The 14,238-nt window shown below is 39.4% G+C and overlaps 1 protein-coding gene and 1 pseudogene across 4 annotated transcripts in view; both read right to left on the bottom strand.

The window, feature by feature from the left end:
- LOC140511743 (UDP-glucuronosyltransferase 2A2-like) overlaps positions 1–14,238 on the bottom strand; it is a 144,748-nt gene that overhangs the window by 93,828 nt on the left and 36,682 nt on the right. For 3 of the 4 annotated variants that reach the window (XM_072620924.1, XM_072620927.1, XM_072620926.1), the window contains exon 2: positions 111–259. The exons of the other annotated variant lie outside the window; for it this stretch is intronic. In XM_072620924.1, coding sequence (XP_072477025.1) covers positions 111–259 — 149 coding nt within the window. The remainder of the gene's footprint in view (positions 1–110; positions 260–14,238) is intronic. 4 annotated transcript variants of the gene reach the window in all.
- Positions 8,846–12,777, bottom strand: LOC140510813 (UDP-glucuronosyltransferase 2B31-like; annotated as a pseudogene).

Raw genomic sequence — 14,238 nt, forward strand, 5'->3', positions numbered from 1 at the left:
TAAGGACTTAATAAATGTTTGTTATCTCTCTCCCTTCCTTCCGATTGGGCAAAGAAAACAGGACATCTTTTGCAGGAGATTAAAACTGGAAAACTGCAAGATAGGTTTACCTCAGGAAGAGGGTTGGCAGGCTTACAGTGGAGTCCTCCAACAAACTCAAAATTTGGCAAGTATGGACGAGGAAATTCAAAATCCCAGTAAGTCCGAATCAGCCACATGTCAGCTTTTCCCATAGTTTCACATAATGTAGTGGGCTTTCCTAAGGGAAAAAGAAAAAAAGGAGTTAGCTCTGTCATGGATGGCTCAAACCTCTAGGCCAGGGATTCTTAACCTTGTATGTGTCATGAACACCTTTGGCAGGCTAGCAAAATATTTACGTGGATCCTTTCTCAGAAGGATGTTTTTAAATGCATAAAACAAAATATATAGGAGAATAAAGGAAATTGACCACTGAAAAAATCATTATCATAATGAGATTAAGAACTTCTGTTGAAGCTTACTGGAGGATTTTGAGTTCCTGGGAAGACCTCTGAGTTACTACGAACTCATGTTGATCAAAAGAAGTCTTTCTCGTCCTTCTTAATGCCGGTGTCCCCGCCTGAGATTATATTCTATCTGTCCTACATACATCCAACTGTTTGTTTATCTTGTGAGGTTCTTGAGGACCAATATTGTATTTGCCTTTCTTTGTATCCCTGGACTTTATGATAGTGCCTGGCATATAAGAGACACTTAATAAATGCTTATTGACTTTACTTGGAAAAAGCAAAAGCAAAGTACTCATTGAAACATTTTTCCCCCAGTTTATTTATATATTTATTTTTAGTTTTCAACATTCATTTCCATAAGATTTTGAGGTCCAAATTTTCTCGCCATCTCTCCCTTCCCACCACCCCAAAACACTGTGCATTCTGATTTCCCCTTCTCCCAACCTTCCCTCCCTTCTATCACCCCCCTCCCGTCCCTTATCCTCATTTTTCTCTCTTTTCTTGTAGAGCAAGATAAATTTCTATACCCCATTACCTGTACACCTTATTTCCCAGTTACATGCAAAAACAATTCTCAACATTCACTCCTAGAACTTTGATTTCTAAATACTCTTCCTTCCTCCCTCCCCACCCATCCCCCTGAGAAGGCAAGCAAATCAGTATAGGCCATATATATATGTCTATAGTTTTGTTAAAGACTTCCATAATAGTCATGTTGTGAAAGATTACCTATATTTCCCTCCATCCTATCCTATTACTCTATTCTGTCTTTTGACCTTATCCCTCCTCAAATGTCCTTACTTCTAATTACCCCTCTCTTCTCATTTGTCCTCCCTTCCATCAACTCCCCCAAACCTCACTTCTCCCCTTCTCCCCTACTTTCTTGTAGTGTAAGATTGATTTTCATACCAAATTGAGTCTGCATATTATTCCCTCCTTGAGTCAAATGTGATGAGAGTAAGCTTCACTTTTTTCTCTCACCTCTCCTTTTCCCCTCTATTCAAAAAGCTTGTTCTTGGCTTTTTTGTGAGAGATAATTTGCCCCATTCCATTTCTCCCTTTATCCTCCCAATATATCCCTCTCTCACCCCTTAATTTTATTTCTTTAGACACTGTGTTCATCTTCATTGAAAGCATTTGTCAACATGACTGAAAACATCATGCTAGAAAGCATGGGAGTAAACACACAGCCCTGTTTCACTCCACTGGTGACTGGGAAGGCACGAGAGCATTGTCCATTATCCAGAACCCACGCAAACATGTCATCATGAAATTGATGTACAGTAATGGTGAACTACTCCAGGCAACCACATTTTTACATAATTTTCCAGAAGCCCTCACGACTAACAGTGTCAAAGGCCTTGGTCAGATCTACAAACTTTGTGCACAGATCTCTGTTCTTCTCCTGGCATTTCTCTTGTAGTTGTGCACCCATGAAGTTTTATTGCTTTTAGGTAAATGGAAGACAGTGTTGGTGATGAGAAGGTCATGCGATGCACAAGTCTTCAGCAATAAATGACCATTGCTGTTGCTTTTTCCAACTCCATTCCTCTCTAGGACTCCCTGCCAAGTTTGGTAGTCTTAGCCTACTCTAACATTAAAGTTGCTCACAATTATAAGCTTGTCCTATTTTGGCATATTGACAGTAAGGGTTTCTAGGTTTTCAAAAATTTTTCTTTGACTTCATCAGGGTTGGTCATGGTGTGAGCATAGGCACTGATGATGGTGGTATGAAATCATAAGTCTTTTATGATTTCTCTTTCCTGTTTACTTTTTCATACTTCTCTTGATTATTGTGTTTGAAAGTCAAATTTTCTATTCAGCTCTGGTCTTTTCATCAAGAATGCTTGAAAGTCCTCTATTTCATTGAATGACGATTTTACCCCTTGCAGTATTACACTCACTTTTGCTGGATGGGTGAGTCTTGCTTTTAATCCCAGTTCCTTTGACTCCTGGAATATTCTATTCTAAGCCCTTTGATCCCTTAATGCAGAAGCTGCCAGATCCTGTGTAATCCTGATTGTATTTCCATCATACTAGAATTGTTTCTTTCTGACTGCTTGCAATATTTTCTACCTGACCTGGGAACTCTGGAATATGGCTACAATATTCCTAGGAATTTCTCTTTTTGGGTCTCTTTCAGGAGGTGATTTGTGGATTCTTTCAATATTTATTTTGCCCTCTAGTTCTAGAATATCAGGGCAGTTTTCCTTGATAATTTCATGAAAGATGATGTCTAGGCTCTTTTCTTGATCATGGCTTTCAAGTAGTCCCATAATTTTTAAATTGTCTCTCCTGGATCTATTTTCCAGGTCAGTTGTTTTTCCAATGAGATGTTTCACATTATCTTCTATTTTTTCAATCTTTTGGTTTTGTTTTCTACCTTTTTGGTTTATCTCATAGTCACTAGCTTCCCTGAATTCCACTCTCTCTTTTAAAGAACTATTTTGTTCAGTGAGCTTTTGAATATTCTTTTCCATTTGCCTAATTGTGCTTTTTAAAGCTTCATTCTCCTCATTGGCTTTTTGGACCTCTTTTCCCAATTGAGTTAGCCTTTTTTTAAAGGTGTTATTTTCTTTAGGAAGCTGTTGACTCACTTTTCCAGCTTTTCCATGGCCTGAGCACATTGCATATTCGTTGTGGAGGTACTGAAGACAGAAACTTGGACTTCCTCTGACAGTATGCATTGTTCTTCCTCATCTGAAAGGATGGAGGGAAATACCTGTTCACTGAGAAAGTAACCTTCTATGGTCTTATTTTTTTCCCCTTTTTTGGGCATTCCCCCAGCCAGTTACTTGACTTCTGAATCCTTTGTCAAGAGGAGGATCCTAGTGCTCCTCCTCACCCCAGGACTGTGCTCAGGGCTGAGATTCAGGCCAGCTGCAGAATTCCCCCAGGGGCTTTAGGTGGAGTGTTTCACAAATAGATGCCACTGCCTGGGGCCAGTGCTGGGTGGGGACCCTGCTCCCCTCTCGCCCAGTTGTGAATGTCCTCTTACTGACCTTTGAAACTTTATTTTGCACTTGTGAGTTGAGGGATATGAGACCCTCCCTGCTGGGAATTCTGCCCCAGAGGCTTCTTCTGGTCCCATTCCTCCTGGTGTCTCATGCTCAGGGATGGACTCCATTCCACTCACCGTACCATGGGATAGACCTTTCCTGTTGGCCTTCGAGATTACCTTTGTCTGGAAATCTCTTTCACTCTGTCGTTCTGGGGCTTTTGCTGTTCTAGAATTTGTTGAGAGTCACTTTTTACAAGTATTTTATTGGCTGTGGGGGAAAAGTTAAAGTAAGTTCTTCTTTCTACTACACTATCATGGCTCTGCCCACTAGAGAAAAATTTCTTATGAATGTTTAAGACATCCTTCTGTAGTTCTTATTGGAGTCAAGTGAAGGCTAATTTCAAATCTCATTCTGGGAGCTCTTGTTGGAAACTTTTTCTCTATTACTTCAAATCTTGTGACCTTTAAGACCTGAGTCTGACAGTCTTCCCTTGATTGTGATGGCTTGAATTCATGGACTCTGACCTGGTATGCAATATTTGGTAATAGATTCCTTCCAACATCCCAAGTGACCTCATTCATGATTATCTTATGTTCTAGTTGTACTTGATATTCAGCCCAAAATGTTTTCAATTTGGCTATGTCTCAATGGGTTTTAGGACATTTTCCCATGATTTGCAAGGGCATCTGACCTCACTCAAAGGGTGGTCTCTGTAATAGTAACTCACATTGTTGGAAATATTCATACCACCTCATATTTCTTGTTCCACTGTGTCTGCCTATCCCTTCACTGGAGCTAATACATCAGGTACCCCTTTTGGGCTGGATCCCTAAAGAGTTAGAATTATGTTTTGTAGGTACTACAAAATGACAGGGAGTCTGAAAAGGACATTGTACTAATGCATGCACAGAATGTCCTCAAGTAGTTAGTGGAACCATTCCACTCCTTTCATTTGTGAATTTTAGGTGGAAATATGGCAATTCTAGTATTGAAGATCTACAATAAACACTTAAAGGGTAAAATAATAAAAAAAAATAAAAAAATAAGGAAATAAAAAGAAAGTTCTACATTTGAGAACCATGTTCTGGGTTGTCAACTAAACTGCCATGTGTCAATGTTTATCATATTCTGCATCTATACATCTTCTACTAAGCAGCAATTTTCTTTTTCTTGTATGATAGTGATTTTTGCTCCAAAATCCTGATTTATTCCTTCAGGTGAGAAAGTTGAGCCATTGCCTTCTCCCAGGTAAGAAAACTCTCCCAGCTTCATGGCCTTCAACAACTCTCATACTTTCCCAACTGGTCAGGAAATACTTTTTTTTTTTTTGATTGCTTTCTTTTTCTTTTTTTTCTTCTTTTTTAATTTTATTTATTTTTTTATTATTTTTTAATGTTTAACAATCACTGCCATACAATTGAGATTTTATCCCCCCCACACCTACCCCCACTACCCCCCTCCCTCCCCACGACTGCATACAATTCTGTATAGGTTCTACATATACTATCCTATTGAGTATATTTTCACTATAGTCATACTATGTAGTCAGACTAAAATAAATGAAAGAAATCATATAACAGATCAAAACATGATACACAAACACATACACATACACAAACATGATCTGCTACATTTTGTGAATGACTTCCATATTTCTTTCTCTGAGTGTGGAAGGCATTTTGCCTTGAGAACCACCTTTGGGATTTTTTTTTTTTATAAGAAGTTTTTGCGTTATTACAAAATTCCAAGACTACCAGAAAAAACTCTTGCACACTGTAGTCATTGCTGTGCACAAAGTTCTCCTGGTTCTGCTCCTTTCACTCAGCATCAGGTCATATAAGTCCTTCCAGGCCTCTCTGAAGTCTTCTTGTTCATCATTTCTTATGGCACAATAGTACTCCATTACATTCATATACCATAATTTATTCAGCCATTCCCCAATTGATGGACATCCCCTTGACTTCCAGTTTTTGGCAACTACGTAGAGTGCTGCTATAAATATTTTTGTACATGTGGGACCCTTTCCCATTTTTATGATCTCTTGGGGATACAGTCCTAGTAGCGATATTGCTGGGTCAAAGGGTATGCACATTTTTGGGAAATATTTTTGCATAGATCTCTAAACAACAGTCAAGACAGCCTCATTATTTTTGCTGATTTTTGAGGGCTGCCAAATTTTCCTTGTTTGCTATGTAGACAATGTTAGAGGGTATGGAGAGAATCAGCTTTAAATTAGCAAGACTTATGCTCAAAATCCTCCTCTGGCACATACCAACTACAAACTCAAGGCTACTTCAGTCTAGAAGTCACCGTTCTAGGTGGCTTGAACTCTTAAAGTACAAAGAAGGGGCATTGCTAGAGGGAGTTTCCTGGAGTTTCCTACCCTAGTGATGTTACCATTCCTGACACTATCCTCATCCATTCTTTAGGTACTACCCAAGCCTGTAAAAACTTAAAAGGTCTAAGCTTTTATGCTAATCAGCTAAGGCGCTGGTGCTTGAGCAGCAAGTGTACCTTCTGCTTAGGCCACATATATAGAGATAGAAAATATCAATTTTAAAAAATTCTCTCATACTTGGGGGGAGGAGCCAAGATGGTGGAGTAGAAAGATTCACATATGCTAGCTCTGAACCCACAGCCCATAAAATATCTGTAAAAAAGAACTCCCAACAAATTCTGGAGCAGCAGAAGCCACAGAACAACAGAGTGGAGAGATTTCTGTTTCAGAGAGCCCTGAAAAAATGAGGAAAGGTCTGTCGCGCCAGACCCAGAGCCCAGCCCAGCCCTGCCTTGGCCATGGCACCAAGAGGAGCAGATCCGAGCAGGCTTCAGGGACAGAATCTCCAGTGGCCATGCAGATCCCTCCACCCACGGGTGCGGGGGGTGAGTGAGAGAGTCTTTTTGGCTTGCCAGGAGGGGAGCAGAGTGTCTCCATAACTCAGGCCCCCTCAGGAGGCAGGAGTGGGGGCGGCAATGGACAGGGGCTCCCCAAGCAGGCAGGAACCTGGATTCATTGTTGAAGGTTTCTGCATAAAACCCCTGAGGGAAATGAACCCTGTGTGGTGACTATGCCCCAACGTGAGCACCTGAACTTAATCTCACACTGAATAGCAGCCCTGCCCCTGCCTAAAGCCCTGAGGCTGGGAAGCTGCATTTGAATCTCAGACCCCAAGTGCTGGCTGGGTGGATCTGGAGGTGAGGTGCGGGTGGAAAGAAAACTCAGAAGTCAAGTCACTGGCTGGGAAAATGCCCAGAAAAGGGAAAAAAAATAAGACTATAAAAAGTTACTTTCTTGGTGAACAGGTATTTCCTCCCTTCCTTTTGGATGAGGAAGAATAATGCTTACCATCAGGGAAAGACACAGAAGTCAAGGCTTCTGTATCCCAGCCCACCCAATGGGCTCAGGCCATGGAAGAGCTCCAAAAGGATTTTGAAAATCAAGTTAGAGAGGTGGAGGAAAAACTGGGAAGAAAAATGAGAGAGATGCAAGTAAAGTATGAAAAGCAGGTCAACCCCTTGCTAAAAGAGACCCAAAAAAATGCTGAAGAAAATAACACCTTGAAAAATAGGCTAACTCAACTGGCAAAAGAGGTTCAAAAAGCCAATGAGGAGAAGAATGCTTTCAAAAGCAGAATTAGCCAAATGGAAAAGGAGGTTCAAAAGCTCACTGAAGAAAATAGTTCTTTCAAAATTAGAATGGAACAGGTGGAGGCCAATGACTTTATGAGAAACCAAGAAATCACAAAACAAAACCAAAAGAATGAAAAAATGGAAGATAATGTGAAATATCTCATTGGAAAAACAACTGACCTGGAAAAGAGATCCAGGAGAGACAATTTAAAAATTATGGGACTACCTGAAAGCCATGATCAAAAAAAGAGCGTAGACATCATCTTTCATGAAATTATCAAGGAAAACTGCCCTGAGATTCTAGAACCAGAGCTGAAAAGAAGTATTCAAGGAATCCACTGATCACCACCTGAAAGAGATCCAAAAACAGAAACTCCTAGGAACATTGTGGCCAAATTCCAGAGTTCCCAGGTCAAGGAGAAAATATTGCAAGCAGCTAGAAAGAAACAATTCAAGTATTGTGGAAATACAATCAGGATAACACAAGATCTAGCAGCTTCTACAGTAAGGGATTGAAGGGTGTAGAATATGATATTCCAGAAGTCAAAGGAACTAGGACTAAAACCAAGAATCACCTACCCAGCAAAACTGAGTATAGTACTTCAGGGGAAAAAATGGTCATTCAATGAAATAGAGGACTTTGAAGCATTCTTGATGAAAAGACTAGAGCTGAAAAGAAAATTTGACTTTCAAACACAAGAATGAAGAGAAGCATGAAAAGGTAAACAGCAAAGAGAAGTCATAAGGGACTTACTAAAGTTGAACTATTTACATTCTTACATGGAAAGACAATATTTGTAACTCTTGAAACTTTTCAGTATCTGGGTAGTGGGTGGGATTACACACACACACACACACACACACACACATGCACATGCATGCACATAGAGACAGAATACACAGAGTGAATCGAAGAGGATGGGATCATATCTTAAAAAATGAAATTAAGGGGTGAGAGAGAAATATATTGGGAGGAAAAAGGAAGAAATGGAATGGGGTAAATTATCTCTTAGAAAAGAGGCAAGCAAAAGACTTTTTAGTGGAGGAAAAAAGAGGGGAGTGAGAGAAAAACATGAAGTTTACTCTTATCACATTCCACTAAAGGAAGGAATAAAATGCACACTCATTTTGGTATGAAAACCTATCTTACAATACAGGAAAGTGGGGAATAAGGGGATAAGCAGGGTGGGGGGGATAATGGAAAGGAGGGCATTGGGAGGAGGGAGCAATTTGAGGTCAATTCTTATGGGGAGGGACAGGATCAAAAGAGAGAATAGAAGCAATGGGGGTAGGATAGGATGGAGGGAAATATAGTTAGTCTTATACGACACGACTATTATGGAAGTCATTTGCAAAACTACACAGATATGGCCTATATTGAACTGCTTGCCTTCCAAAGGGAAGGGGTGGGGAGGGAGGGAGGAAGAGAAGTTGGAACTCAAAGTTTTAGGAACAACTGTTGAGTACTGTTCTTGCCACTAGGAGATAAGAAATACAGGTAAAGGGGTACAGAAAGTTACTTGGCCCTACAGGACAAAAGAGAAGAAGGGGACAAGGGCAGAGAGGGATGATAGAAGAGAGAGCAGATTGGTGATAGGGGCAATTAGAATGCTTGGTGTTTTGGGGTGGGGAGAGGGGACAAGGGGGGAGAAAATTTGGAACCCAAAATTTCGTGAAAATGAATGTTAAAAGTTAAATAAATAAATTTTAAAAAATTCTCTCCTCTCTAAATAATGACATTTAGCTATTATTTCTTTGAACCTGTTTTTCTGGTTTAATGATTCAGAAGTTAGCTCACAGAGTAGCAGCTATAGGGTAGATACCTAGGTTACATAGTTAACTAAGTCGTATTGTTAAAGAACAATTCCTTTTCTTATTAGCAATAAATAAACAATGAATCCCCATAGCTTTAAACACCAACCCATTTACCTTTCAATATATAAAAAATGATGGAGTGACTGTATAGTCCTGCCACGTAAACCATGAAGGAACCACAGGCTTATGTAACATATTACTATAAAACTGATCCCAGTCCTTCACGTCAAAATTCTAAAACCAAAAGTCAAAGTAAAAGAAGAGAATCATATTTTCACCCTCTCCATGAATGTCATCCTGTCAGTCAATTCTGTCGAGACCACTCGCACATAGAAAGGTGGGGAAGGGAGTCCTCCCCAGTATTTTTCATATGTATTGCCAGTAGTGAACCAAAGAGTGTAGACAATAGGTATTCCAAAGGCCTCACCTATGAGCTCAACACAAAGACAAAAACATATGAAACAACAACATCACATCTGGCTTCCTTCAATGTCTTCATGAATTTTTTGTTCAAAGCAACACTTGCACAAAGCTGTTTGAGAACCTTTGAAGATGCAAAAAACACACCTTGCATCTTTGTAGCATACTCCCAAGGTGAAAGTCTTGGTAACTCATACATGTATTCCTTAATCCAATTTTCAAAATTATTAACAACATCTTCTTTAATGAATGACACAGGATAAACCTCAAAGTTGAGAAGAGATGTTTTGGTAGAATGAATAAGAATGGAAGCTGTAGATGTCAGGACAGTAACCTCATGGCTCCTCTGAGCCAGATCATCCAGGATGGTCTTCATATTTATCCAATTACTATATTCCGTAGGCCATGCTCGAATGTTCCCACAGGAACCAAAGTTAAAACAACATAGGTGCGGCTGCAAAAGAGCTGCAGCTCACTTCTCAGATCTCACGGTTTTGCCTTTTTGAATTCACTAGCTTCCTGTTATAAGGTGCAATGTATTATATAAGAAAGGAATTGACCAAGAAGTTAGAATGTAACTGAAATGTGTCAAGTCCTTGTTCAAAAAACAAAGCCTTAGTCCAAGTTATTGATGGAAAATGGAGACAGATTTGGCAAGAGGTTAATTCATGTCATGAACTTTAGTGTCAAAGGAGGACATTTAGCTAATTGCAAAAAAGTTTATTCCAAACAAAATTGAACTTTCACATCCTATGTTGCTAATCTAATCTAGAATTTTCTTCCGGAACTGTGGAATGGTTTTACTTACTTAGGTTTTAAAAGAGAACACCATTTACTGGTTTTTTTTTTTTAACAAGCTCAGATTTCATAGTGCAAGTACATAAATTGTGAAGATGTCATGAGTGTCTTTGTACTTGAATGTCCAGATGGAGTAATTGACTAGCATTGGCTCCTTGCTGTGCCAGAGAAACATTGCTGATGAATTTTGAAGACATCCTTCTGTAGTTGTTATTGGGTTAGAGGGGGTTGGGGCCCAGTGAAGGTCAATTTCAGATCTCATTGGGAGAGCTCCTGTTGGAAACCCTTTCTCTAATTCTTCAAACCTTGTGGCCTTTGAGACCTGGACCTGATAGTTTACCCTTGATTATCATGGACTTGAGACTGTGATCTGGTATCCAATATTTGGGAAAAGTCTCTTCCCAGCATCCCAGGTAATCTCATTAATAATAATCTCCTGTTCTAGTTGTATTTGATATTCAGACAGAAATGTTTTCAATTTGGCTTTGTCTCATTGAGTTTTAAGACAATTTTCCATGATTTTCAAAGGCATCTGACCTCACTCATAGGGTGTTCTCTGTAATAGTACCTCACGTTGTTGGAAATATTCATACCAGCTCACATTTCTTGTTCCACTGGGTCTGCCTATCCCTTCACTTAATGCATCAGACACCCATTTTGGGCTGGATTCCTAAAGAGTTGAAATTATGTTTTCTAGGTACTACAAAATGACAGGGCACCTGAAAAGTACATTGTACTAATGCACACCCAGAATGTCCTCAGGTAGCTGGTGGAACCATTCCACTCCTTTGGTTTGTGAACTGTAGGTGGAAAATGGCAATTCTAGAATTGAAGATCTACAATAAATGCTTAAAGGGTAAAATAACAAAAATAAGAGAAAATAAAAAGAAAATTCTGTCTGAGAACCATGTTCTGAGTTGTCAACTCAAATGCCATGTGTCAATGTTTATGATATTCTGAGTCTATACTTCTTCTACTAAGCAACAATTTTCTTTTTTCTGTTTGATAGTGATTTTTGCTCCAAAATCTTGATCTATTTCTTTAGGTGAGAAAGCTGACCCATTTGCTTCTCCCAGGTAAGGAATCTCTCCCAGCTTCATGGCCTTCAACAACCCTCATACTTTCTTAACTGGTTGGGATGTGTTTTTGCATAGAACTCTAAACAAAAGCCAAGACAACCTGAAATTGTAACATGTGGATTCATTTTCTCATTATTTTTGCTGATTTTTGAGGGCTGCCAAATATTTCTTGTTTACTATGTAAACAATGTTAGAGGGTATGGAGAGAGTCAGCCTTAAATTAACAAGCCTTATGCTCAGAATCCTCCTCTGGCACATACAGGTTGCACACTCAAAGCTGCTTCAGCCTAGAAATCACTGTTCCAGATGACTTGAAATCTTTAAGGTGTAAAAGAAGGGAACTTGCTAGAGGGGGTTTCCTATCCTAGTGAAGTCACAGTTCTTGCCACTGTCCCCATCCACTCTGCAAGCACAGACTGAGCCTGTAAAAAACTGAGAGGTCAAAATTTCCATGCCAATCACCTAAGGCACTGACTCCTGAGTGGCCAATGTAACCTCAGCTTAGGCCACATAAATCATATGCCTAATATCAAATTAATAAAAAGCACACCCTTCTTCTGAATAATGGTGTTTAACTCATTTCTATGAACTTATATTTCTGTTTTAAAGATTAAGACTTTAGCTACAATATTATCAGTAATAGGGCAGTTACCTATATTTCATAGTTAAGTAAATCTTATTGTTAAAGACCAATTCCATTTCTTATCAGCAATAATTAAACAAAGAATCCTCATAACTTTAAACACCAACCAATTAACCTCCAGATATGTAAAAAATGGTGGAGTGACTATATACTCCTGTCATATATATATAAACCATGAGGGAACCCTAGGCTTACCTAACACATCACTGTAAAACTGATCCTAATCCTTCACATCAAAATTCTGAAACCAAAAGTCAAAATAAAGGAAGAAAAAGCATATTTTTCACCCTCTCCATGAATGTCACCTTGTCAGGCACAAAGGAGGGGAGGAAGAGAGTCCTCCACAGCATTTTTCATATGTATTACCCATGCTGAAGTACAAACTATAGACAAAGGACATTCCAAGAATCTCTGTATGAGCTCAGCACAAGGAGACATACATTTGCAATAATAACTTCATTTTTGGCTTTCCTGAATATCTTCATTAGAGATTTGTTCAAAATAACATTCTCACAACACTGGTTTACCAGCCTTGAACTCATCAAAAACATTTTTTTGAATGGTTGCACCGTAGTATAATGCTAAAAGTTTTCTCCACTTATAACTCCAAAGTATGATACAGTTATACAAAAATGCAGTCAAATCCTCTTGACTTTTCACTCAAGGAAATACCTCAGCTTGGAAAGCTGATGAATTACCAGGGTCAACAAAAACTAGTTGAGGGAGTCAGCATAGTGACCTCATGGCCACTCTTCATAAGCTCATCCAGGATGGACTTTAAATTGATCCTTGTGTGTTTTGACTATACTACCTGACCCTACCAGGACCTTCCCACAGGACCCAGAGCTAAAGCAACAGAGCTCCAGAAGCAAAAGAGTTGAGACCCATTTCTCAGACGTCATGGTTATTCCTGCTTTACCAGTAACTGCTCTCATTCCATCAGTATTTCTTGGTTGAATCACCAAATGAACCAATAAAAAGTTTAAAATTGAACTGGTATCTCTAAATTCTTTATCTAACAAGGGAACCTTTGGTTTTATAACAGGGTATAAAAAGACCATGACTAAGCAGGGAGTCAATAGATTGCAAAACTTTTGTGTCAATGGAGGATACTTATCTGATGTGGAAGTTGCCAGATTGTACAAAGTTTAATGTTCCAACTATTAATTGGTACTTCGACCAGGGATTATAATAGAAGAGTTTAATTTGATCTGGGGCTAAATATTAACACTACTTAAATAATGACATTCATTGCTTCTTTAAAAGCAAATAGATTTTATTGTAAAATGTATCCTAAACCTCTTTGCCATTAGATTTCAGGAGGAGCTATCTCACCAGCATTGTCCTCTCAGAAGAACCTGAGAAAACTGAATCTGTATTTGCCAGTGTCAACTGGACTGGATCATTCTGCAACCTGTGCATGACCAGTGCTGGACAGAGCAGTCTAAAAACAGGAGAGTCAGGAATCGAACAGAGATTTAGTTTCAAAGTGAGGGAAACAGCTCGCATGCAAGGAGGGAAATTAGACATGTACTGGGGCCCTGCCCCTCGAGTTGGGGGCTCTCAATACTTATACCAATGATTGCAGAGTGAGCTGTAGGCCTGACAATGGGGAGTACGAGCTACAGTGTGACCAGTGCGATTCCTAGCAGGGCTTCATGACCAGAACTAGTCTGAGCTCAGAAAACAAATGGTGCTAGTCAAAGGAATACACAAATAATATGGTATAATTTTTCCAGAGGGTGAGTGCAAAGGACTGTTGTTATGTTGAGCTTAGGGCACAGCTTGCTTGCTGGGCCTTAGCTCTGGAGAACAAGTCGTCTCCTCATATCGTGACACCAGTTCATCCCTCAGTTTGTCTTGTTGAGTTGCTTGTGGTTGGGAACTGAAGGATTCCAATTCCTGATCCTGTTCCTGGAGATCCTGTTGGAAGATCTTCCTTAACCTTCCCAGTCCTTGTGACTTTTCAGACCAGGATTCAAGATTCTCCCCAGTGAGTATCATAGTGCACACTGTCTTGGATTCAAGGACAATTGACTGTGACCTCTCATGTAATAGGTTCAATGAATGAAAAAAAATGGGAACAGCCTCTTCTAAACATATCAAATGACTTCTTCTAGCAGTACTGGTTCTGGCATAAATTCCTGCAATTTGACTTAGTGAGTGAAAATGAAAAATGTACTGAGCTTTGAGATAATTTTCAATATTTACAAACAGCATCTGGTCTCACTTATGCATGAGTTTGTATATATAGATGTCACTCATGTTGGGAATATTAATATTGGCTCAGACTTGTAGTTCTACTGGGTTTACCAAGATCCTGAAACCAATGCAGCCAGAATCTGTGTTGGGTTGCATGCTTA

The sequence above is a fragment of the Notamacropus eugenii genome, chromosome 6 (genome assembly GCF_028372415.1).
Source record: "Notamacropus eugenii isolate mMacEug1 chromosome 6, mMacEug1.pri_v2, whole genome shotgun sequence".
Taxonomy (NCBI): domain Eukaryota; kingdom Metazoa; phylum Chordata; class Mammalia; order Diprotodontia; family Macropodidae; genus Notamacropus; species Notamacropus eugenii.